Source organism: Zosterops lateralis (assembly GCF_965231275.1).
Source record: "Zosterops lateralis genome assembly, chromosome: 10".
NCBI classification, from domain to species: Eukaryota; Metazoa; Chordata; class Aves; order Passeriformes; family Zosteropidae; genus Zosterops; species Zosterops lateralis.
The window spans coordinates 7,146,659-7,172,331 of record NC_139770.1 but is presented as its reverse complement, the minus strand read 5'-3'; the positions used below and the strand labels follow the sequence as shown (position 1 = coordinate 7,172,331).

General features: G+C 39.0%; 1 protein-coding gene across 4 annotated transcripts in view; it reads left to right on the top strand.

Moving 5' to 3' along the window:
- Window positions 1-20,309, top strand: part of PEX5L (peroxisomal biogenesis factor 5 like) — a 102,140-nt gene extending 81,831 nt beyond the window's left edge. For 2 of the 4 annotated variants that reach the window (XM_083868245.1, XM_083868244.1), the window contains 11 exons: window positions 572-698; window positions 1,199-1,295; window positions 1,724-1,798; window positions 7,147-7,242; window positions 13,669-13,785; window positions 14,709-14,852; window positions 15,683-15,753; window positions 16,521-16,718; window positions 18,104-18,269; window positions 18,640-18,797; window positions 19,409-20,309. In XM_083868245.1, the coding sequence (XP_083724371.1) occupies window positions 572-698; window positions 1,199-1,295; window positions 1,724-1,798; window positions 7,147-7,242; window positions 13,669-13,785; window positions 14,709-14,852; window positions 15,683-15,753; window positions 16,521-16,718; window positions 18,104-18,269; window positions 18,640-18,797; window positions 19,409-19,613 (1,454 nt within the window). In that variant the 3' untranslated portion in view covers window positions 19,614-20,309. The remainder of the gene's footprint in view (window positions 1-571; window positions 699-1,198; window positions 1,296-1,723; window positions 1,799-7,146; window positions 7,243-13,668; window positions 13,786-14,708; window positions 14,853-15,682; window positions 15,754-16,520; window positions 16,719-18,103; window positions 18,270-18,639; window positions 18,798-19,408) is intronic. The other 2 variants (XM_083868247.1, XM_083868246.1) reach the window with 1 other exon arrangement.
- Window positions 20,310-25,673: the final 5,364 nt, after the last annotated feature.

Sequence of the window (25,673 nt, the reverse complement as noted above, 5' to 3'; positions counted from 1 at the left end):
CCTGCCAAGCCTGATCTATCGACAAGCTTTGGAAAAGGTGAATTTGATTTAGTTCCATCCAAACTAAATTACTTGCAGTGCAACTGAGAAATTTGCAAGGTAAATGTAATTTATACCAAGGCAGCAAATTTTCCATTCATCAGCACAGAAATTCTTTCAAAGTCCTTTATCTTCAAACAGGAGCTGAACATCTGATCTTTGCAAAGTGAGTCTGACACATGACTGAATAATATCAGTTGCCTACACAGTCATTTTTACATGTTAGTCTCTAAAAGAAGCTTCATTTTTACAATTTGTCTAAATTACATGCAAGTCACTGATTTCAAGTCAAGACTTGCACTGACATTCTGACCATGAATGCTAACAGATTTAGAAAAACGTTGTGAATTTCCGAATATTTTCACACCATAGCAACTAGAAAGGTGCACAGTATTTTTGTATGTTTGACCTCTATTAAAATATAGGCTTTGGTGGCATTATTTACTCTATAACACACATTTTACAGAGGAGATAAAATTTTCAGAAGTAGTTTCTTTAAAGGATTCATATTTTTCTATTCTTTATCTTTCAGTTGATATTCAGACACAGATAGAGAAATGGGATGATGTCAGTTTTCATGGAGACAGGAGTAGCAAGGTCCAGCCTTCTGCAGAACGAACATCATCATCATCCAGAGCTCCATCTAAAGAGATTTTATGGTACAACTTTTTGCTTTCCTTAAAAAAAATATTTCCAGCCCAGCTTTCTGAATCCAGAGAAATGCTTGTCTGATAACAAATCATGTTATTAAACCTGTTATGATGACATTAAATGTGTTCAAGCACATATTTTGGACAATGTATCATAAGCACGGGCACTATAAAATGGCATTTTAACAGCAATTTTTTATGTTGTGGAAAGTAGCAGGTTCAATTACTTAATAAATGGTGGTGAGAATTCTACAGAGACATGCAGTGAAATCCTTTATTGATTTTTAAACACTGACTGAGGCACAGTCTTGTGTCTTTGTCAAGCCTCAGTTTCTCTGTCTATGAAATAGAAGAGTGAGAACACAAAGAAGGGTCCAAGCACTTTTGAGAACTGGAAGTTAAACAATTCAGTTGAAAGAAATAACCTGATTAGTCAGTGTGTGCTTGTGAACCTGAAGGACATAGGGCAGCGTGTCCCAGTGCTGAGCATGTAAATGCATTATTTCTAGGTCCACAGAAAACAGATCACAGTCTGAGCTGACTAATGTCAAGAGTGCCTTGGACTCTGATTCAGCATCAGAATTAGAACTTGCACCTGCAATACAGGTAAGAGGATTTGGAAGATTTATTAATAATAAAAAGGCAAGGAGGAACTTCCCACTGGCTAACCACTGACGTCCTGGGAGAACTGTTCAAGGGATATTTTCAGGATCATCAGGGGAAATATCTTCTCACACCTCTGAAATGAATGGGTTATGAAATTCACTGTCAGCATCTGAAACATTTAGAGTTTAATACTGCAGTGAACTGTGATCTTCCTGCACAGAGGGGAAAAACTTCCAACTACAGTTTACAGCACCATCTTTTTTCCCTCCCTCCAGTTCTGAAATTCAAACTTCTAGCGGTTCCCTACCCATGTTAAATATCTATCCTTTAGGTGTCTTGGTCAGGCAGGAATCCCAGAATTGGGGAATTGCTAAGGAAAACAGGAAGCAATCATTACCCCAATGTTCATTAGCAGTTTATCTCCACAGGTGGGGGAGCAGTGTGGTCACAGGACTTTTTCCTGCTGGAAAAGGAACATTAATACGGAGGGCTCTGGGCTAAAGGTTTGTAGATTTGCCCAATTCCACTGTTGTCTTGTGTCTTGGACAGGTCTTGTTGGAAATGAGGGTTGCATGTATGTGTGCACAAACAGGTGCAAGTATTTATATCTGCATTCCCATCCATCAGATTGTTCACACACCTTCTTTGCTGCTTCTTACTTTCTAACTGAAAGACATCAGCCATTGCCACTGGGAGGGGGAAGAGAGAGCTTTCTGGTGGATTAGCTTTTAGTTGAAAATAATCTTCTCCCCTTCCACAGCTATTTTTAGGCCTGGACTTCAAAAACTTTCTGTCAGATAGAAGAAAATCTGGAAATTAATGAAAAATAGTAGCCTCATTTGAAAATAGAAAAAATGCGACATTACTTGCCAAATTGTATCCTGAGATTATATGTAGAAATAGAACCCAGTTATCAGATCCATTTTTGGGGTTTTCTTAGGGAAAAGTGTCCTTTACTTCCCTGCCATCTCTACACTACAAACAGGGTTGGAGGGGGGTTCCCCTCTGGAAAGCCTCACACTAGTTGTAATGCATGATACCTTTCTTTACAATAGATTTGTACATCTTAGTAATGGAAAAGACCTATTATACAATGTCATCCACTTGAAATGGATGTTGTGTTTTCACATGCTTTGTCCAGCTCATATTGAAGCACCTCTGACCCTCTTTTAGGAAGCTGTTCCAATTGATCAAAATTCCAGGACATTTGTGTTCAAGCAAGATGTGTGTAAGTCAGGTAGACAGGCACAGGATTAAAATGCTGTGGCTTTCTGTAAAAGCAATTACAAATGCAGTGTATCTCTACTTTATATGATCTATTTCCTTTTTCTCTTCCACCAGAATAACTGCAGAAGCAAAAATCCACATTTTTCACTCAGTTTACATTCAGTCAGTTGAGGCTCCATAATGTTTTGTAAAATGACTGATACTTCAAAATAAAAATCCGTGAAGCTGAATAAGCCAACTCAAAACAAAAAGCAGAGACTAAATTTCTTATCTGTTGTCTTGGTACATTTCATGTTTTGTTTTGGTTCGTCATAACCTGCCTGTTTCAAACTTGTGGTCCATTCGAGCAACGCAATGTTAAACTGTTAATTATTAATGCAGAGAAATTACCTGAAGTGAGAATGTGCTCTTATTCTAGATAGGTTACTCAAAAATGCGGTTTTGTTCACTGCTTGTTCATCCTGCTGGTACTTGGACTGTCAAAGCTGTCAGCTCCCAACGCACAGGCTCATCTGTCTTGACTGAGTTCTTAATCTGCTTGCAAAAGAAATCACGTTAGGGCTTTTATCAAAGCATATGTTTTCCATACTTTGTCCTCTATAGGTCTTGTCTATCTCATTTAAGAGTAACCTTTGCAAATGCAACACATTCTGCCATACCCTAAAGATTTCATCTTGTCAAACTTGCTGCAGCCTTCCATCAGCAGTTTCCCAATCACCTCATCACTCATCTTTGGCGTGTTAGTTTTAGCTCCTCAAAGTGAAATTCTAAGTAACTAGGTCATATTTTCATTAAAATTATGCAATCTTCTTAACAAAATCCTTTGTTTACCAGCACTTGTGCCAATACAAAATCCAAAGGACAAGCTTTGAGCTAAGAAGGGAGAAATGTGTTTGAAGGCTGTAATGGGCAGGTCACTGGTGGCTCTTACTGGATGTGGCTGTCTTGCTTCTCAGCATTTACTCACGTCTCATTTTACATATTATTAACTCTTAAACTGCATTGGCCCAAAGTATCCTTGTTCTTTCTTTTATCTGTGATTCTGAAAAGTTCCTTGCTATTCTTTTATTGGTACTAAGATATCCTACAGTGTTTGGTGGGGGGGAGAAGGATTTGAAGGTTAATTTTTAATCTTAAAATTATAAGCTGCAGAGGGAAATAATATGTTCCTTTGTCTATGCATAAAGTCTGCTCATGTTTTAGCTCTTTTAAGATTTTCCTGGGCATTTTAAGTATTTCATTGCTCACACAGATTATACAAAACCCCTGACATGCTAAAAATCTGTACCTAATTCTAATATGTCAATGCTCTTAGACAAAGGTATAGTGCAAATCTCATAAAACTTAGAGACCTCCAGTTTGAGGCAACAATATTTAGAATGTAAAATTAATTCCCCACCTCTCCCAAATAGCTACAGAAAGACTAATGGCCCTAACTTTCCTTGGATGTGCCACTTACTCTGAGGAAATGAAGAGTTAAAAGGGACAGATTTAGCTCATTATTTGAAGACTCGATCAAAAGTTAAGACTGTAATTTAAGCCTCTCACCAACAGTTAAGGTCCAACAGCACATAAGGAGAACACAAGTGCAGGAAAGTGTGTGCAAATGCATTGGAATGGAAGGTTTTGTCCCTGAACACAGAAGCCATGATTAGCTCCAGCACCTCCTTTGTAGAGAGGTGAGAATATCCAACCTCAGAGCTTCCATGGGGCTTTTCCATGGGGCTTTTCATTTCTGGGAGTCACAACCCCCAGTACGATCTGCATTGTCTGTATGCAAATGCAGCATGTGTGGCTTTTGTTAATGACCTTTTCTCCTCTCCTGCTGTCCATTTAATGGAGGAGAAAGTCTGTTCCTGTGGGGATGATGTGGGGACAAAGTGTGCACTCTGTCATGGGGCAGAGGAGGGGAGCTCTGTGCTTCTTGTCCTCTTCCCCCTCATCCCTGTGCTGCCCCTAGAAGCTCACTGTGCCCTTCTGCAGTACAGCTCGTTCTGAACATCCTCATTTCCAGGGTTGTCCTTGACCTGAGGAATGGCAGTCACTGGAAACAAATGGGTAAAAAGCAGAAGTAATCAAGCGGTTTGCAGGAGCCAAGTCATAAATAATGGAAAGGCCAGGAACATAATTAGAGCCTATCAATAGAGTCCTGTGTCAAGAAAAACAAATTAAATTCTTTGATCAGATTACAGGTCCAGTTGATAAATGTTGATGTGTGATACTCTACAAGAGTTTTGAATTAATATGCCATATCCAGATTGTACAATTGTCACCACACAATGTGAATAAAGCAGTTGTTAAACAGATTAAAACTGGCTAACCTGAGGTCTCAGGAGCAGGAGTTATTTACTAGGAATTGTAAGCACACAGGGATTGTTCTGGGATTCCAAAGAGAAACAATGTTCTTCAGTTTTATTGATCTAAAAATAAACATGCAAGCCAATTCCTCAGAAAATTTCCATATGATGCAACAGTGGAATCAAAAAAAAAAAAAATGAAAATAAGGGATATGTAAAAAGGAGCTGGTGATCAAGGCATCTGTATAAATATATATTGCAATACAGTTCCTTGGAAAGTCACATATTTCAGACCAAGAATGCAGACTCTACTTACAACACTCTGTTGGAAGGGAGCTTGAAACAACAGGAGTATTCCCTGTTCCCTGGGGGAAGAGGAGTGTGTAGAAGCAAATATAATTACTGGGAGACAGAAGATCATCTGATTTCTGCATAGAGGAGTAGCAAGACAGGTGCTGCAATAAAGGGTTCACTTTGCTTGTCTGTATAGCTATAAAAAATTAAGAGGCAGAGTAAAAGTGACACAAAAAGTTTAAAATCTGAATGTTTCATATTGAGAATATTTAATATTGTGATGCTTTTATATCATTAAATGTCTTTATATCACCAAAACCTGATTAAAATCATCAGTATCTTTCTAGAGAGAAAATAAGGACTATTAAAAAGTATGGGAAAAAATTAAGACGTAATAGAGAGAAACTGAAATTAAAATTAATAAGAGAAACAAGGAGGACGGTTAAACAAATTGCAAACCAAGTGATGACATTAAAGTCTCTTGTTAACTTTTAATTAAACCCAAGCAGGTTTCTAAAATACATTTATTCCAGACAAGCTTAGTTTATTCTCTGAAGAACATCCTTTTGGTTCCGTGGGTGTTGAGTGACAAATGCCCTCATGTGATACACAGACAAATGAATGATTGAACCAGTTATCTCTTCTGCCCTAAATTCTATTAACCAGTAAAACAACTGGTTTATGTATAGGGATGGGGTTTGGTTTGTTTTCAGTGACAACCTGAAATCTCTTCCTGGCCTCACCAAAGGAAAATAGTATTTTCCAAACGTGGACTCGAGGCAGAAGATGTAAAAGCAGAATGAATAGATCCTCAGTGTAGATCTTCCCTCACACTCTGAGTTTCCTGTCAGAGCAAAGTCCAGAGGCCAGCACAGGAGAGCACACACAGTGCCCACCACACACAGTGTCCACTATGTGCTTCTCACAGAAATTGTGTTGTATCCTTGTTTTCTGACCTTATGTGTTTCATCCACTCAATGTCCATTTCACTCCTCCCTCTCTAACTGAGAGACCAAAGCCTCAGGAACAAAACATAAAACCTAAAGCTCATTTGACAAATGAATGTCATCTTCCTGGGAAAAAAGCCATGTGTGTACAACCACAGAGAAATGTATTTGACCACACACTACCTGTGACATGTGTGAAAGCTCAGACACCTGTCAAATGTTCCATCCCAGCAGTGCCCATTCCAACGTTTGCACAGACACCCCAATGAGTCTGATGTGATCAAAATTAGTCTTTTAGCAGTGTGGTTCACAGAAATTGAATATTACAGTCATCAGAAATATAATCAGGGAAATTAATGCAATTGGAAGCACGGGCACACAAGTGGCTAATGAGTTTAACCTCTTGATAAGCACTAGGGAAGGGATTAGCAGTCAGAGCTTTGTTTAGCAAGATTAGGCCACTTTGTGCTTTTTCTGTCATCCTCAACTATTGTTTGGTTTTGTACAGTGCTTTTTGTAAAGAAAAAAAAAATATTTTTAGAAAAAGAACAGGGAAAAAGTTATTATGTGCTTCCAGTGGGACTGACCAATAGTGTGGTACATAAGAGAGATGCTGATTGTAAAAAGGATTTGTATTCCAGTGGAATCCAGGGCAAACCTGGCTCTCCAATGTCATCCCAAAAGAAAACCTGAAAGAAAACTACATAATGTCCAGGGAAAAAAAATTTCTTCCTGGATGGTTGTCAGTGGAATGCATTCCCTCCATCATAATGCAGAAGGAACGAGGAAGGTAAAAGTCTTATACCAAATATTCAGCTCTCTCCTTTTGTAGTCCAACCCTTGCATTGCCTTTTCTCAGATGTCTCTTTATCTTTCACACATCTTGAGTGAAAAGAAAAATCGGGAAAAAATAAATTACTCTGCTTCCCATGAGAAGTGTAAGAAAATTCAGTGGAATTCATGTAGGGAAACAAGTAGTTCTCCTAAAGAAAAAGACCATCTGAGGCTCTAGACAATTAAGGAAATAACTCACAAGTGTGACAGAGAGCCTGTCATCCCTTTCTGATTTATTCTTTTATTTTTTAGGCACGGTCAAGTAAGGAGCAGCGTTGGGGAACACCTCTTCTGTCCAGAAATCACTCCTTGGAGGAGGAATTTGAAAGAGCAAAGGCAGCTGTTGAGGTATTATTTCATTTACTGTTTTCATTTTCAGCTGATGTTCTACAGATTTCTTTTTTGTCTTGCATCACAAGCAGAGGAGAAAGTTGGAATTGGATTATTTAAAGCGGAGAAAATATGCAATTCATGGAGCTATTAATTTAAAATAGCAGCTTGTCTCTTTAAAAAAAGGAAATCCAAAAACCCTTATCTATAAAAAAAAACCATCAGAGAGAAGCAAGTTTTTAAGCTGGATTTTTATTGCTGGAGCAAATGGGTAAATGCCCCATAAATGTAATTCCAAACCACAAGTGAAAGAGGGAAACATTTCTCCCCAGTAATTGTGTGCTACCAGTTCTTTAAGCCCAGACACAAACCAAGTCTCCACTGTGAAACCAGAGCTCAGAATCACTGATGAACAGCACAACTGCCTGCTGGGAAGCAGAGATGTACATAAGCACCATTTTTACAACTAGTGGCAGAATTCTAAGCACAGGAGTATTCTTGTTTCCTGGTAAATCTACTTGGTTTGAAAAGATAAAGGTATTTGGATAGTTCTCCTATTGCACTTCTGATCTTTCTTCACTAACTTTTAAATTTCCAGCATCTAAAACTTCTCTTGTGTGTTGTCCTATACCACTAGTCCAAATTGATCCTGTCTAGACACAAAGTAGAATATAGGGGGGTTTTTTAGCAGAACTTAACAAAAAATTAGATATAAGCATTGATCTGGGACATCATTAACTACTCAGGGGTTCCATGGGCAACTCTTCAAAATCCCATCACCACAAAGAGCCAAGACAGCTCCATTCCAGCAAGGACAGAATTTCAGGCTGAATTATGTAACAGCTGCTGAAATGAGTTCTTAGGGTGCAGAGGATGAAGCTGTGAAACCAGTTCCTCAAAAGTGGTTATTTTTAGCATGGACTGCAGGCTCATTAGTCTCCAAACCATCTAGAACACTTCAGGGGTGTTTAAGTATAGATTTAAATTCTAGTCATGTATTTTAATACTCTTCTAACTCAAGTTTTATACCATTCTAATTCTAGTGTTGACACTTGAACTATCCTAGATTAATATTGGCTGATGAGAAAAAAAAAAAAAAACTATGCCTAAATCTGATACAGGCTTCTAGCTAGAAAGAGAATTTCTTGTTGAAGTAATTAATCTGATTTACAGGGTTTTTTCATGATGTGCTATGGTAAAATGCAGGATTTCTAACATAATTTCTTGGAATTTTATTCCACACACAAAAAAATCTGGTCTCAGCATGCAAAGCTACAGTGGACACAATCAGTAAATTTGCTCTTTCATAAACTAAGCACAGAAGGCATTTTTTCTTTCCAGATCAAATAAATTCTTCATAAACAAGTGCTGGTGAGGCATAGGAGATGTTCTTGATGTCACACATCATACACATTTGCTCCTGTCAGGAAAGGAGGGAAGTTGCTTTCAAATTACCACTGCTAAAAACGCTTTAGATGTTCCTGCTCTCAGAGCAGGCTGATCCTCAGGGTGGGACGTGCTGCGCTGTGACCTGGGAAGGCAGCACAGGGAATCTGATGTTGGAACATCTCAGTGCCAGTGGTTAAGCAAATGATGTCAGTACTCCTGCAATTGCCAGAGTCTTGTCTGATGGGGAGTTTCCAGACACTCAGCAGAAAGAAAAAATGAGTTGAGTCCAACAACAGATTACAAGACATTATTGAATTACTTTGCAGAGTAAAGTGAGGAGGAGAATATAATGTTAAAAAAACACCAAACTCTGCAGACTAAAAGGTCGTTCTGAGGTAACAGAGACAGGTTGTTAAAATAGTTTAAAGTAGTCTCAAAAATGGCTGTTAAAAAGAATTGAATTAGGTGTTTCCCCAGCTGTAGCTGGCAGCCTTAAGTTATTCTTTCTACTTAAAATAGAACCTTGGGCCAGGTAGTTAAAATGTAAAGGGAAGGATTCAAGACCGTACAGAGCAGTTATTCTATTTGCATATGAAAAGAGCTGAATTTTCATCCTAGCTAAAATGAAGTGATAAGAAAGCTGGAGTGATTGAAATAAACTGGAGCCCATCTCAGAAAGATTAGTGCTTTCATAAGCAGAGAATAGATACAGGTCAAAAATTCACTTTTTAGGCTTTGAATATTTTCTATAATATTCTTCGATTGGGAAAGCTCCAAGTGGAAAGATTAGCCAGAAAACTGATCAAGAAAAGGAAGTAAATCTCGGGTTCTTTGTGGCCTAGTTCAAAAGGAATTAATTAACAATTCAGTAAATGAAGACACCAAACTTTATCCTCCACCCAGTATTCACTTCAGAGCTTTGGGAATGGTTTTAAGATGTCAAACTTTGAGATTAATGAAGATTTGTGAGGTAATTCTTTCTTAAGAAGGTTTAGAGATGTCTATGCCATTGGGGAATCTTTTAAGAATAAAGTGGCGAATAAAATAGCTTTTATTACTAGAGAGGGTCCAGATTCCCTGGCAGTGTTTGGGTGACATTGCTACTTTTTCTGTTATTCTGGAAATTGGATTTGAGTTTTGCCTCGTGATTTTTTGTCTCAATAATTTCCAAGTGCCATAGGAACTATCTTTTAACAGAATCTTTCTAATAATTAGCTCTGTTTCACCAAAAATTGGTGGGTTTGAACTTTTAAATAAATGCCAGGATGGGAACTCAGATCCATCCTGTACTTATATTCCATTAAAACAATTGTTTTATCAAGAACCGTCCTACTGGGGATGAGTTAGAATAAATAAAAACAAAAACAAGAAGTGCAAAAACTTCCAATGGAGAAGTGTCTCAGAGATGGAAAAAAAAGCAGTTTTGTTATTTTCTTGTTCCACATTTCTCTGGTTAAACTGCAGATGCTACATTGTTTTGTGAGCTTATGCATAAGAAATTTTGTGCTGTCCTTCCCAGCATCATTTTATTTACAACACAATGTCACATGAACCATCTGCTGTATAATGTACTGCTTGAAGCATCAGAGCACATTACAGCTAAATTATGTGACAATAGGAGGGAAAAGATGGGATTAATTTGTTCTAGCCTAGGAAAACATATTCCAGGACCATCAGCTTTGTGGTTCCCATGAGTACCGGTTGCTGTCCTCTCTGTACCCACAATATTCCTGTCTCACTATTTAAACATTTCTTTAGATGGGCCTGAAACTGGGCAAACCATATTTTAAATTAGGAAGTTGGAACTTGAGTCATTCGGATGCATTTTATTTGATATTCTTTCAAAACACATTGGAGATCATTGCCTTGACAAACATTTTTTATCTCTGAACTTCAGTAAAATTTTCAGATTTTGTTTCAAGAAGATATCAGCTAAGGAAATCTTACCTTGTTAAACACACAAGTTTAACTTAGTGTGTCTTGCATGTCAAAAATTATGATAATGGAGTAATTCATAGAACAATGACAGAAGCTTTCTTATTCATTGATCAATTAGGAATATTGCAAATTAATTTCTGGCAATACAGGAGAGGCAAAATTCTAAAAGTTATGACAATAGGTAAATTTATAAATACATCCCCTGCCCCCTTTCATTGGACCATAGGAAGTAAAGAGCCTGGAAATATTTTGCCTCCCATTTGTCTAACTGCTTCAGCATATTTTTTAAATACTAAGAGTAAAAATAGCCTCTTTGACAAAATGTAGAATTTTCTGCTTAGGATAAGTCAGATGGTATGAACAGTTTTCCTGGTTGTCATTCCTCTTAACTGCTGCAGATGATCTAAGAATGTGTTAAATGTGTTCAACTGGTCTGAAAACTTTTGGTTCATGCAAAGCTTTTTGCCAGCTTTAAGGTGGCAAAAAACATTGAAATGAAGTTAGTTGGCAGAGGTGGTGTAGCAAATAGAGTTAAAATTAGATCTAGGAGCCTTGAGCCAAAGCCAGGCTTCCAGAAAGCCTCAATATTGATTTAACCCTCCTGCCACTGAAGTCAATGAAAAAATTGCTGCTAGTGACAGCTGAAATAGACTTAGGCCTTCAGCAAAGGCTGTAATATTTACAATATTTTAAATGTGTTTAATATTTACAATTGTCTTCCTCAAGGACATTGAGCTGCTCTGCTGTTGACATTGGTACCACGGCCTTGGGTCAGTGCCTGGTCCAGGGGCTCAGGGCAGGTTTCTGTAGCAGTTTCAGGAACCTCTGGTGCTGAATGTCCTCAGAGTGCTGTAGCCTGGCCCAAGCAAGCAAATCTTTCCTTATCATTGCAAAATGACTGCTAGTCCTGCGTCCAGTAGTGTAGGATGAGCTGAGAGAGGTTATAGCAAAGCTGGTCTTCTCCTCATTGAATTTTCTCTCCTCCTTTGCCTCTGTGTAGATGGACATTCAGGGTGGCTACTTGAGTGCACAGCTGGCTTTTGACATGGAGTGTAAACGCAGTGAACCCCTGTGAGAATTATAAATATATCATTAAACAGCAGAATTTGAATTTAAAATGTAAATCCACTTATATGCTTGCTTACTATCCGCAGAAATATGATTTGATGTTTCCATACCATTGATCCATAAGGAATTTTTGTGGGGAGAATGCAAGCAAAAATTCTAATATAAATAGCATACATATATATATATATATATATACATAATTATTTCTATAAATCAATCTGACTAACCAAGGCCATTACTAATTAGTCTTCAGTAGTTCTGTTAATTTTAGTCTGAAAGAAAGGGAAATTTCCACTTTTTAAACTCATGCTGAATCTCAAAATTACTGCTAGTTAAAACATGATCACACAATTTTTATTTCAGTGCAGTGGAGATTTGGGCTGAGTGAGAAGCAGTTGGATAGAATGGAGTTATCTGTTGAACAGGATCTTTTTAGGGGTTCAGTTGTCTCTGGTCGTGGCTGGTAAGAGTTAAAGAGGGAGTGAAAATCTGATTAATTATCCCAGCCTTTTCACAGCCGAAATGGACATTTCAGTACTATCTCACAACTCTTTATATGAATATATTTTCTTCAATTCTGGAATGAGAGTAGATTCTGAACTGGTGTAACAGAGTGGTCAGGGGCAGTTCACTTCCATTACCTGGAGTGAAATCTCCTCTCCAAGAGTGAATGATTCCCTTTTTAATTTCCTTCAACAGAGGAATACAGCAGATACCTTCACACATCCAACAATTGCATGGTTCAGAAAATCCTGTATTGAAGACAGAATTCAGACAATCCTGAATTTCATCCTGAATGGAAGGCAGTATGCTTTCCTTTCCCCAGTACCTCAGGAGGGTTGCAGCAAGCCATGAAATCACAGTCTAAGCTCTATTTTTCCAGTCATGCCTGGCTGTGGAGCTGCACCAAAGTTGTCAGCCTTGTAACAAAGATTCACACAAAACTGTCTGGACCAGTTCATAAAACCTTCAATTAATTTTGATTAGCACCTTGCTCTCAGATGATTCTGTCTAAATCTCAAAAGATTTATTTGCACTGTTGTCTTTGATATAAATAAGCTGAGAAACTGTGTCCCCAGTGCTCAGTTCACTGAAATACACTGGCCATGTCCTCGTAGGAATGGGAAAATTTTGGAAAGGCTTGTAGTGCTCTGCAAATACTCTGCTATGGATCTCCTTTTCAGACTCCCATGACTGCTGTGTGGAAGCTGGAAAAGCAGCACCTTCATTTGGATTCTCCTCTTCTTTAATTCTATTTCTTGGCATCATTTTCTAGTAGCCACAGTTTTTCCCTCCTGGTCATTGCTAATCTCATTCATTGTCCTAAATCTCATCCGTTTTTCATAATTTCTCTTTCCCTTGTATGTGCATTTTCCCCTCATCTTTGAGCTGAATATTAATCTCAGTGTATGATTTTATAATCTCTTGTAGATTCCTCTCACCAGCAGAGTATACAATGCAGTATTAAGATTTTTCCACTATGTCAAAAAGCCCAATTTGTATTACATTCTTTATTAAAACACCTTTTGTCTAAGCTTTGGCATTTCTCTTTCTCATAGCTGAAAATGATACTGAAAATACCAAAGTAAGGAATGCTTGCTGTCTTTCAAACTGTTTTATCCATTCTTATTCTTTTGCATATTTTCTTTTTTTTTTTTTTTTTCGTTCCTTTCTTTATCCAGGGACTTGCAGCATTAATTGCCCTCAAATTTTATGTGACAATTTGCTGTTAGCATCAGTAAGATACAGTGTAAGCCTCTGCAAATCCTGCTTCAAGTAGGACATACACTGCCTTTGAGATAAAGTGTTTTCTGTTGACAAAATGCATTCCAGTGTAAGAGATGAAATTTAATTATATGGAATTCCAAATGGGAGCTGTAGTATTTCAGTCCATGTGATTATTGATAGAACTAATACTGCTCAGCAAAACTGACACACAGACCACTGGTAAAAAGAAATTGAAAAGTTTTTGTTTTTTTGGTTTTTTTTTAAAAAACCTTTATTTTAAAGTTTTATTGTTCATTTCCTCTTCTCCTCCTTTTCTCACAGTCTGACACAGAGTTTTGGGATAAAATGCAAGCAGAATGGGAAGAAATGGCTCGCAGAAACTGGATTTCAGAGAACCAGGAAGCACCAGGGCAAGTGACCATCTCAACCATTGAGAAGGTAACACCAAATTTTGTATGGCAGTACATCCCCCCTGTGCAAATTTGAGATGAGCCTCAGCTCTTCCAAGGAACCCAAAGAAACTCTTTGGACATGGAAACACATTTTAGCCCAAAGAGCTCATCCTCTTTAATTGCCTGTGATGGGGCAGATTTAGGAGACCTTGCCACAGTGAGAATATGTTTGGACTTGCACGCAGCCTAAATTGAGCTGAAAGGATCACAAAGCAACTGCTGGATTTATGAGCACTTTTGAAGACAGGCACTTCAGGAAAAGCACCACATAAAAATGTCTGGGCTGAAACACTGTTGAGGATAGAAATTATGGAGATTCCGTCTCTTTTCTTCATTCCTTCCACTCCATATTTTAATTTGATTTCTATTATGTTGCTGATATTACCACACACCCTTTACACTGCAGTGACAAGAGAAAAAAAGGCAATACTTAAAAGAGAACTAAAATAAACTCAGGTGCTTGCAGCACTGTTCTGTGTGTGGAAGGTTAATTGAAGATTTCAGGATTTTAACTGAGCAGCCATGAGGTTATGAGCACTGCAGGGAGTCACTGCTTGGGGTGTGTTCTTCACCATCACATTGGATGTCCTGGGCTCAGAGGTTCAGTTCTGCTCATACTCAGGCACTGTCAGTTGTTGACATTTTCTTTGATGGAGAGCCCAGCATTAAGCACCAGTAAGTATAACTTCAGAGCTGAAGTAAAAATAAAGAGAGAAGAAACATAAATTCCCCGTGATATGACTTTTTTACACTTTTTGTCATTGAAATTCCATGGGGGAGCTCGTGCCATTTCCACAGAGTGAAGGTTGTTTACACGCAGTTGGAAAATAGTGAGTCATTGTATTTTTCTAGATTTGTCATTCCCTGCAACTCGTCATTCATCACGGCTCCATTATCTCTCTTCTCCAGGGTTATTATTTCCACACTGACAATCCCTTCAAAGACTGGCCTGGTGCTTTTGAGGAAGGACTGAAAAAAATGAAAGAAGGTGACCTGCCTGTTACCATCTTATACCTGGAGGCTGCAATTCTGCAAGAGCCCAACGATGCCGAGGTATTCACTGCTGTGCCTTTTCCTGTCTGAGGAAAAGGGAACTCCCTTCAGCATGGAATGATGATGGGAGGATTTCTGGGCTCCAACCTTTGCCAGTCGTGACTGACTGAAACATTGGATTATGGGTTATGAATTAGTGTGTACCTTTAAATAGACAACAATGAGATCATCACAGGATGAGGATTTTGTTTTGAAATATCGTTGTTTGAAATATTTCAAACCTTACCTTCATGTCCTGATGTTTTCAACCTATCTTGTAAACACTGCTATCAAAAAGATAAGTATTTTTGATTTAACAAGACTGTTGAAAAATTATTTTAGTTATATAAATTTCTTCAATGTTGCTGTTTCCAACTAGTTTATATTTAAAGTCTGTTTTTTTGTGAAATGTTAAAAATATTTATACTGTATCTAGGGCTCTTTGAATCTACTGCTACATTAAATTAAACAGCATATTTCAAAAAAGCAGAGAATCCCAAGCTCCTCAGAAACCACTAATCGATATAATATACAACTAAATAATTCTTCTTCTCTATTTTCCATAAAGTTATAGCAAAATTTAAAAGGTACAGTAACTCAAATTTAAGCAATCAGCTTGCGATTGCACACTGATAGAATACCCATCCCTTCCTTGACTATAAATATTTATTAGGCCCAAAGATGTTCAGAATTTCATCGATTGGGACTGTTGGTGTGCACACTGTAGAAAAATCTGTGATTAGTGCTGGACTTACCTGTTGCTTTTCCTCACCCCTGTGTTTAATAGTGACATTGGTTGTAACTCTGTAGTTGGATATATTTAACAAACCAAATGGTTATTATTTTTGCAGGCCTGGCAGTTCCTGGGTATAACACAGGCAGAAAATGAAAATGAGCAGGCAGCCATCGTGGCCCTCCAAAGGTAGAGGGAGATGAGTCCTAAATCTGGGGTCTGATGAGTGTGGAGTAGTAGAGAACTGGGGATAGTTAATGTCATTCCTGTGCTGGAATGTGAAGCATTTACTTAGAAGAGTAGAGCATTGACAGAGATATAGAAAATCCCAGTGACTTCAGAGGAATGACTAGTGATTAATATTCCATTTTATTAAATAAGTGCAATATTTCATGGAGTAATTTAAGTACGTGCACAAAAAATGAAGGCCTAATAAACATGAGTTAGGCATGATGCAAATGAAGTGCCTTTTTTACATTCCAGCCACTTGGCATATTTTCTGTAGTCTGTCCTTAAATGAAGAGGTTTTCTTAATTGGAATGAGCTCCCTTCAGCTGCTGAATGCTAAACTGCCAACATTTTTAGGTTGATGGAGATGTGAAGATCACAGAATTCTTGTACATAAATGTGAACTCCAAAATATCAGTGTTATTATTATCATTATCTTTCTGTAATAGGTTTTTATGTTTCCATTTGAAGCAATATTCAGTTGCATCAGCACTGATAACTATGAAGTTATTTCACCTAAGGATACTCAAACTTGTTTATATGTCCCTTATTAGCTTACCTGGATAGAAATTCAAGGGATTGCCTGATTTAGGAGCTTGCTCATCCCCAAGTTTCAAAAGAGCAACAGTGAGGATTGTGATTTTCTCCCTATGGATTATTTTGGAACAATTCAAGCATTGTTCTTGGCTGCAGAAATATCTCAATATATTTTTTTATTTCCTGCCTAGGTGCTTGGAACTGCAGCCAAACAACCTGAAAGCTCTGATGGCCCTGGCTGTGAGTTACACCAACACTGGCCATCAACAAGAAGCCTATCAATCCCTGAGAAACTGGATAAAGCAAAATCCAAAGTACAAGTACATAGTGAGGAGCAAAAAAGGGTCCCCAGCCCTTACCAGGAGGATGTCTAAGACAACAGATGAAAGGTAAATGTAAATGCAGTGGAAATCCTCATGGAGGAAATACTAATGATATCCTTGGAACTGATAGTGCCTGCTGTGTCCTCTTGTTCTGTAGAAGTCCAGCCTGATGTCTGTAATAGCAGGAGAGGGAAGCCAACAGAGAACATTTGCTTTAATGACTGAAAGCCTTATCTTTTACGCCATCCCTGGAAGCATAAAAAACAAAACAAAAACAAAAACAAACAACAAAACCAAACAAAAACCCAAAAAAACCCCAAACAAACAAACAAACAAAAAAAAAAAAAAAAAAGCAAAAAAACCACCCAAAAAAAAAACCTAAGAAAAGAAAAAAAAAAAGCTAAAAAAAGGGTGCTTCTCCTCAACTCCCATCACTTTCCTCCATCCCTGTCTTCTCCCTTTATATTCCCACATCCTGCACCCTCATCCTTCAGCTGCTTCTACATCCATACTAAACCTTTATCCAGCTTGTCATGTGTGTGTTTTTCCTACTGTTTTCCCACATCCCAACCCAGCAGAATCCAGCAATGAGCCATTTTGCAGTGCAACATGAGTTTAATGAGAATATTGAGAGGCGGCAGCTGCTTGTTTAAAAGCTGTTCTGGTTCTAACCAAGAGACAACACAGCCGTTTGATTTATCTCCAGCCATCTTAAATAACAAAAACTTCGTGATTTGGCAGCCCCTCATCATGATTTCAATAAACAAGTACCTCTGCACTGTGAGATGCATAATAAAGTAATTAAAGGCATAAACATGATTTAGAGAACCAAAGCACTCGGGCTATCTCACTGCTTGTCATTGTGAAGACAGGCCTTATGTTTTACCCTCATCACTTGCAAGTCCTGACTTGACAAGATAATTTCGTATGAGCAAAAATAAAACATGCAAGTTCTGCTTAATTGCTGAGTGTGTTATTCCACTTTGGCCTCATCCTGCTGGCGTCTGGTGCTGTCAGTGCAAAGGTTTTAAGAAGCCACAGTGGGCATAGAATTCTTATGTTTTGGCATCTTTCTTCAAGGGTCTTGGCTGGTCTCTTATCTATTCCTCTTAAAAATACTATTTTTTGCCAATAAAGAACTGTTTTATGTCTGAGAAATTTATCTAATTTGAATAGTTTTAATAAACCTTCATGTCGTTCCACTTGGGTTCAGGGCTGTACTTTGACCTCATTTCACAGATGATTTTTTATTTATTTCAGACGTGTGTTTACAACAGCACCCTGAAGTAAACCTTTGCCATGATGAAGAAGCTCATTTACAAATTTTAGGAGCATAACAGTTCTGATAAATCCACTGCAAAGACTTTAATTTCAGGCTATGCAATCGACATTGAAATATTTGTAAATAACTGTATGATAGATCTTTAAGTTATTTTTTTTCCTTTGTCTAGCTCATTACTTGAAGAAGTAAAGGATTTGTACCTGGAGGCTGCTCACCAGAATGGTGATATGATAGACCCTGACCTGCAGACGGGACTTGGGGTTCTTTTTCACCTGAATGGAGAATTTAACAGAGCAATAGATGCATTTAGTGCTGCTTTAACTGTTCGACCAGAGGTACCTTTTATACTTTTACATTTTTAAAAATTTAGTTTTACAGGCCATTTCCTTTTTCCTGTCTGGATCAGGCTATTATTAATGACATGCCACTTCTGCCATTAAAATTTTAAGGCCCAAAATAGAAATGTTAATTACAAGACAGCCCTGTTCAGAAGCAGATTTATGCACGTCCAATTCCTACCTGTGTGCTGATTAATGGTATTAGATATATAAAGTTACCTTTGATCACGAGTCAGAACCTCACATTCCTTCTGTCAATTAAGATACAACAGTATTATTTTCTGCAGTCCTCCTTCCTTTGCAAGCAAAAATGAGATAATACGTCTGGGTTTTGACAGCTGCAGTAGATAAGTCATTTTCTCCCCAGGACTACACATTGTGGAACCGCCTTGGGGCAACCCTGGCAAACGGGGATCGCAGTGAGGAGGCTGTGGAGGCTTACACACGAGCCCTGGAAATCCAGCCTGGCTTCATCAGGTCCAGATACAACCTGGGGATAAGCTGCATCAACCTAGGGGCCTACAGGTGAGCATGAAAAGTGTGGAAGCAAAGCCAGGCATCACAATTACCAAGTGAGGATTCATTTTCAAGCTGATGGTATCTAAGGAAAAAATAATCAGGATATGGCTACATAATCTCAGCTGTTGTAAATTGTTGTCATCAGTTTTTACACAGGACTAAAAAGCAGTTTTGTAGCTCTAACTGCAAGCACTCTTATAATCAGTTCTTGCACTTAGAATTAGTCCTGCTCTTAAGAGCTTTTGTAAAAGAAAATGTAAGAGCCTGTCTTTACAGGGGAAACTTAAGTTAAACTGCTTCGAGTAGTTTATGCCATCAAAAACATCCTTCAGGAATAAAGGTGATATTCCAGGGTCCCAGCTGTCAGGTTAGGACAGGGAAGATGAAGGGGAGCTTTGCTGCAATGAAGACAGTACCCCCAAATATTTGGGTAGACTGAGTTTTGTGTTACCCCAAGCTATGCCCTCCTGCTTGATGAAAATCAAAGAACACACAAAGAGACTGGTGAACGACATTGTAAAATAATGTATTTAAGCTGGCCTGGAACTTTAGAAAATTTGCCTATAGTGGTTAAGCAAATTTTATTGCTTGTTTCTTGTTTCTCTTCTTCCCCACAGAGAAGCTGTCAGCAATTTCCTCACTGCTCTCAGCTTGCAAAGAAAAAGCAGGAATCAACAGCAGGTTCCCCACCCTGCTCTATCAGGCAATATTTGGGCGGCACTTCGGATTGCTCTGTCTATGATGGACCAGCCAGAACTATTTCAAGCTGCCAACGTGGGTGATCTAGACATTCTCTTAAGAGCTTTTAATCTAGAGCCGTAATAAAAAGGATTCAAAAATCGATTAAATTGTATTAGGAAACAGAGAACTTTTTTTATTACTCATCCCCAAATGACCACATTTTCCAAAAGATCATGACTTAGATCAGTAGGGGAATTCCTTCAGATGTTATTCATAAAGGAAAAGTTCAAAAGCACAAGAATACTGTAAATAAATTCCAACTCAAAGGGTTGAAATGAGCTGTGGCTAATCAAACAAAGCCCTGGACTAGATGAAATAGCAATTTCTGAAGAATCTTCATCCCATGCAAGCTATATCTCTCAATATACATACAGCTGTAAAAAGAAAAGTATCTTAAGAAGAAACCTAGATAATGGTTATTGCACATTAGAATGGCAAGCAGTGCATCCAAGGAACCTGCTTAGTAGCTCATTGCACTATGCTGACACCACTTTGCCCCACAGTGGGGACTCCCTGTCCTTTGGTTTCTTTGATGAAAAATCTTCTCGAGGTCCATTTTTTAACACAGCTCTGAAAATAGATACATGTTAAAAGGATGTGTTTTATTCTGAGTATATTTATTAGCTGGCAAACAATTTTTTTGCTTCCAAAGGTACCTGGATTAATTTGGGCCCAGTTCTGCAGGCTCATAAGCCATAGGAACACAGTACATGGAGGGCTATGGCATGAGCCCAGGTACATTTGGGGAAGCCAAGTGTTGCCAGCAGAAGAGGTAATTTGCACTGGAATTGTTACTGTTCAAACCAGCTGTCCTTGACCTGGGACAGTCTGAAGGAGCTTGTGGCAGGGTCTGCACCTTTCTCTGTACTTATGCACTTTAATTTTCTTCTTTGTAAAATAGTGTTATGCTTTTATTTTAGTCACCAACAACAGAGTGTACAGGATGGCTTTGTTGGCAGAGAGGACCAAATATAATTTCCTGAAATGTAATGAGAAGGTTTTCAATATTCTTATGTTATGTTAAAAAATGCAAAGACAATATAAACTGCATTAACAGCTATGAAGATTATTATATGCATCCATCAGGTACTACACATATACATGCATGTGCATGCACATACATGTTGTATGCAAGTGATGTCATTTCAGAACATAACAAGCTACAAGTTTTCATTGCAAATGAAGAAAAATTTTCCTAGGAGTTACTGCCTGCAGACTATGCTCATGGGAAAGCTTTTCCTAAGGAAATTGGTCTGTATAATGCTTGTAGGATTGAGACCAAGGCTTGATCCTGCTGTTAAAAGTCTCCAGGACCTCCATGATACCAGAGAAAATCCTCAGATAACACCAGTATGTGTAGCTGCTTACAAATGTGTATATAAACACACTACCTTCACTTTCCCTGGCTGGATGAATGGGGAGCAGCATTGGGGCAGTACCAATCCCTAGTGAATGGGTTGATTCAGCTACAATCAAACACATTTAGCTCAGGGTGAATGTGTCAATCAAAGAAGGAAGAGAATTTTTCAGGAGATAATTTTCAGTTGCTGATATTTAAAATATTTTTCTTGAATAGTGAATGATAAAAAAGTGTAATTAGATGTGCTGATCTGTGGTCAGGAATTCAATGCCCAGAGTAGCTACTGGAATGTGTTAAAGTGGGAAAAATAGCATATTTCCTATAAACAACATTAGAAGAAAAATCCAGCTCAGAGGGATAAAAAAAGAAATCCAACTGCACAGATCACAGAGAAAGATGCTCTGTGGGAGTTGGACAGTTTCACCAGTACAAACCGAAAGTTTCTTGCAGCTGTCTGTTATTTTGAGCCAGCATTTAAAGGAAAATTCCATGTGAGACAGTGTAATCGCTGCATCTACTCACAATCTATAGGTTGTTAAATAAAAATAATTATCATTAGAAAAATAGAAGGGTTACCCCTCACTCTCTCCCACTAAATAGAGGTGCCAAATCAGCTACCAAATTTTTTTTAAGAGTGCTTTATTAATTCATTGTTTACACATATATTCCTGTTTATCTATCAGATGTTTCATAACTGATTCCTGCAGCTTTGTCTAAGGATGGGAGTGCCTGGGAATGTCACTTCAGCTAAGTGGGCTGCTGTACGCATATCTGCTGACAACAGTTTGCTCTTTTGCTTTGACAGCGATGTGTGATGACAGCTCTTTATTGATAAGGCAGAGCAGAAGGTGTAGTGCAATTGAATCTGGGAAGTGATAAGAGAGAAGGGAGGCAGCTTTGAGAAGAGGCTGTAAAGCAAAGGCATATGTGCTTAGATTTTGCTTGATGCCCTGCCATCACACAAGTTCTTCTAGAATATCCTTTGTGCTGTGGTGTAGGATAATCAGTGCTTACCCAGAGGAATTAGCTGTTCAGGGACTTTATTTTTGTATCTTTGAAATTAACAACAACAAAAAAGTACTTCTCAGAGTCAGAATGACGAGGGGTATTTGATTCTCATGGCAGTTCACTAAACATCTCCTCCAGCCTGTGGATGAGTAACACAGAAATCATTAGGAAAACCTTATGCAAGTCCAAGCCTCTCCAAAAAGAACAGACTAACGAGGTAGCTTTTGATTTATCCTGGGATGCACTGCTCAAAACTACATTTATCTGATGAGATATGTCCACACCCATGGGACTGGCATGAGCTGTGTGTGTAACCTTGAGACAACTGCCCTGGGCTGAATTCTGCCTTCCCAGGGGAGGCTCAGCCCCCAGCCCACCTCAGCTCTGCAGCTCATGGGCACAAAGCCTGTCTAAAGAGGTGCATAGCCCTGGAAATCATCCCAGCTGCTCTCTGCTGTTGTAGGCAGCCTTTGGCCAGCCAACCATATGCCACTGACTGGGGCACTGGGAACGGCTAAAGCAGGGCAGGGGACAGGGGACAGTGGCACATCTCACACCCTTCTGGACTGGTCAGGGTGGGGGAGTGGCTGGAGACTGAGCTCCCTCACTCTAACAGGTCAGACCCAGCAACTCTTGGGACTTCTGGGCACTTCCTTAGGATCCTGGGCTTTATCATTCTCCTTTAGTCCCCTCTGCCAAGCACTGCCAGTGCAGGAGGCAGGATTGGATATAGCTTTGAGCTGACCTCCTCTTGATGTTCCTTAAATATTCAGGACAAGTTTGTATCTTTGCCTGAAACAGCAAGAGGAAACATGAGAGGAGGCTATAGAATATTAACAACCTGAATAGAAAATTCATCCACCTGTGCTTCTAACCAAGCATGAGGTGGGATAAATCAGTGCTGAACAGTAGCAGATTGAGCCTGAGAGTGAGAGACAGCAAATCTGGGTCCTGCTGTCAGCACTCCCTGGGAGCTCGACCAAGTCAGAGCCTCCTGCCATCCCTGACGTGCCCAGGTGTGCAGGAAGGAAGGTGGGAAGCAGCATTCCTTGCACTACCTGGGAGCAGGGGATATCCCTGTCTCACTGCAGGGGAGAGGTGAGCACCCCCCTGGGCAGGAAGGTAACACAAACACAAGCCTGCTCAGGTCTAGGGAAGCAGGTTCATGTACAGACTACTGATTTCAGCAGAGGAGAGACCCAGATACCTCAGGATGCTGTAGAGCATCTATGAGGTGAGGCCCAACTAGAGTGCTGCAAATGGTGTATCACCATGTCCCACCCCTGGTTCCCTTTCTTGTTATTCCTCTCTTTTTCCAGAGGTGATTTATCACTGCCAGGTAACTGATTCTAAGTTTTTGAATCTTTTTTTTTTCTATTTTATATTTCATGCAATTAAAAAAAAAAAAGTTTTCCTAACCCCAGCATGGGACTGTCCTTGTCCTCTGCAAAGCTTTAGGAATAGTTATGACCTAGAAGCCTGATCCATCAAGCTGCTGAACCCTGTAAGTATTCACAAGAGTGCTCAGCACTTTGCATGGTCAGCTCACATGCAGGTATTACCAGGAGAGGGCTGGCTCTGCTACCACTGCATGTGCTGAACAGGCACTGGAATCACAGGGAGTGTTCAGGGAGTGAAGGCAAAAGGCTCACTTGTGGCTGACCTCTTTAAACTGGAATGACCACAGGAGCCTTGTGGCCACAGACTGGTTTATGTCAGCTTGAAGAACCGATTTCACTTTTAGGCACACACACAAACATATCTGTATCTAGTGGTGTTTTCTTATGATCTGATAAATCACAGCACTTGTAAAAATATCAAGGGGGAGGTTCAAATGACACAAAACCTCATATGAGAATATTGCATGCAAGTACATTAACCAGTAACCACTATGCAATATTAACCCTGAGCATGCAGCAATGCTACCTGAGCATGTGTTTAGAGAATGCATGCAGGAGGCTCACACATAGGGTATTCTTAAACTATTGGTTTGCATCATCTGTGGAACATTTTACAAGCCCTTTGCATCTGCCAGACTCAAATCTGAGTTGTTCATGTTATCTGGAACAGGCTAGACCAAACACAGAGCCCTTTTAAAATCCCATCCTTAGGACTCACTGTATTGTGGGTTTCATGTTTGCTCCAAGTGTTAAATTAATAACAGACATCTGTATAACAGCTTTTGCAGACATGTTTTAGTACCCTCTCAAGAATTAAAAGCTAAATCTGCACAGCTTTCACAGCGAAAGCTGGGTTGTTTGGATTTTCACATTTTCATCTCTAGTCTCAACCACAGAAGAGCCAGGTATCCCAGGAACATCCACAGAGCCTGGGCCACCATGGCAGAAATAACAACTGCTGTCCTTTGGCACAGCCAAAGCCTGAGGCCTAAATCATTGTCTGTTGGAGCCAGTGAGAAATGGAGCAAACCATAAATTGGTTGTAGATCTCTTTTGCCCAAACATGCATCTGCAAAACAAGACATATTCATTATTTTTGCATGAATTACCTGCACAGTTGAAAAAAAAAATGTGATTTCTGGTCACCAGTGTTGTCAGCTTAGCAGTCTGTACAGTGAATTTATGTAATAAATGTTAATAATATACCAAGTATTCACAAAAATGGTAAGACAAAATGCACTGCACGTTGTGAAAAAAAAAAAAAGGTGGATATGCAATACAGTATTATCTACTATTCAAACCTTACCTAGGCTAGAATCAGATTCCTTCATTATGGTTCTGCTGATTTTCGGACTGGTGAAATAGATCAGAGAACAGGAGTGCCATGCATGAAGAGATCACTGACACTTTGAACAAATGCAGGCAAAATGAAAAACAGGCATGTCAGAGAATCCATGGGAAGTTTCAGAGCCTCAGCCCACAAAGTCACAGGCATTAGGCAAAGTAAAGAGACAGAAGGAATCTAAATTTTCCTAAAATATGCTGTAACTTTACAAATGCTTGCAATATGTGACAGCCCATTGAGCAAGCTTGCATGGTCAAGACTTGATGTGCTTTGATCTGTTTTCCTCTTCTACATTTACAGAATGCCATCGACATTGGCTAAACCTTTAATTTAAACAGCCTTTTTAATATCAGTAAGCTATTGTAAATTCAGAAAAGTAAAAAAAAATTTATAAATATATTTTATATATCAGAGTATAACATATCTAGAGTAAAATAAAACTATATAGTTTTGAGAGGCATTCTGTGTGGCTTCTTCTATATGCTGTAAACCGTTTGAAAACCTTTGCAATCTTGCATCAGTTCTTTTGGCTTTATTTTTAAGCCAACCTAGAGGAGAGAAGCGATTACAGGGTTGGCAGACACTTTCACCTGGGCCATGTGAAGAGCCCTGCTGCTGCACACACCCTCAGTGCTCCCTGAATTCCATGGGGAAGTGCAGGGGCAGGGTTTGGCTGCAGAGGTGGGAGCCCAACCTGACGCCTGAATGTTTATTTTACATTCCCTTACAAAAGGCTCACATCGACCCAGATTCAGAATCTGAATGTAAGAACATACGGGGGGGAAAAGGTCAGTTTCTTACTACAGGTAACTCTGCCTCTGTATGCTTAGTGCATTATCAGCTGTGTGTAATATTAAACACAGACCTAGAGTTTACTGATGCTTTAATTTGGTGTTTCCCTGCACTGCTCTTTAAAATAATCTATTTCCTCAAAAAATGAATGATGTGCATACTGGATGTGTTCAATTTATTAAGGTCATAGATGACTATTTGCAGAGCACCACACTTAATGTAGTATTTTTGTACTG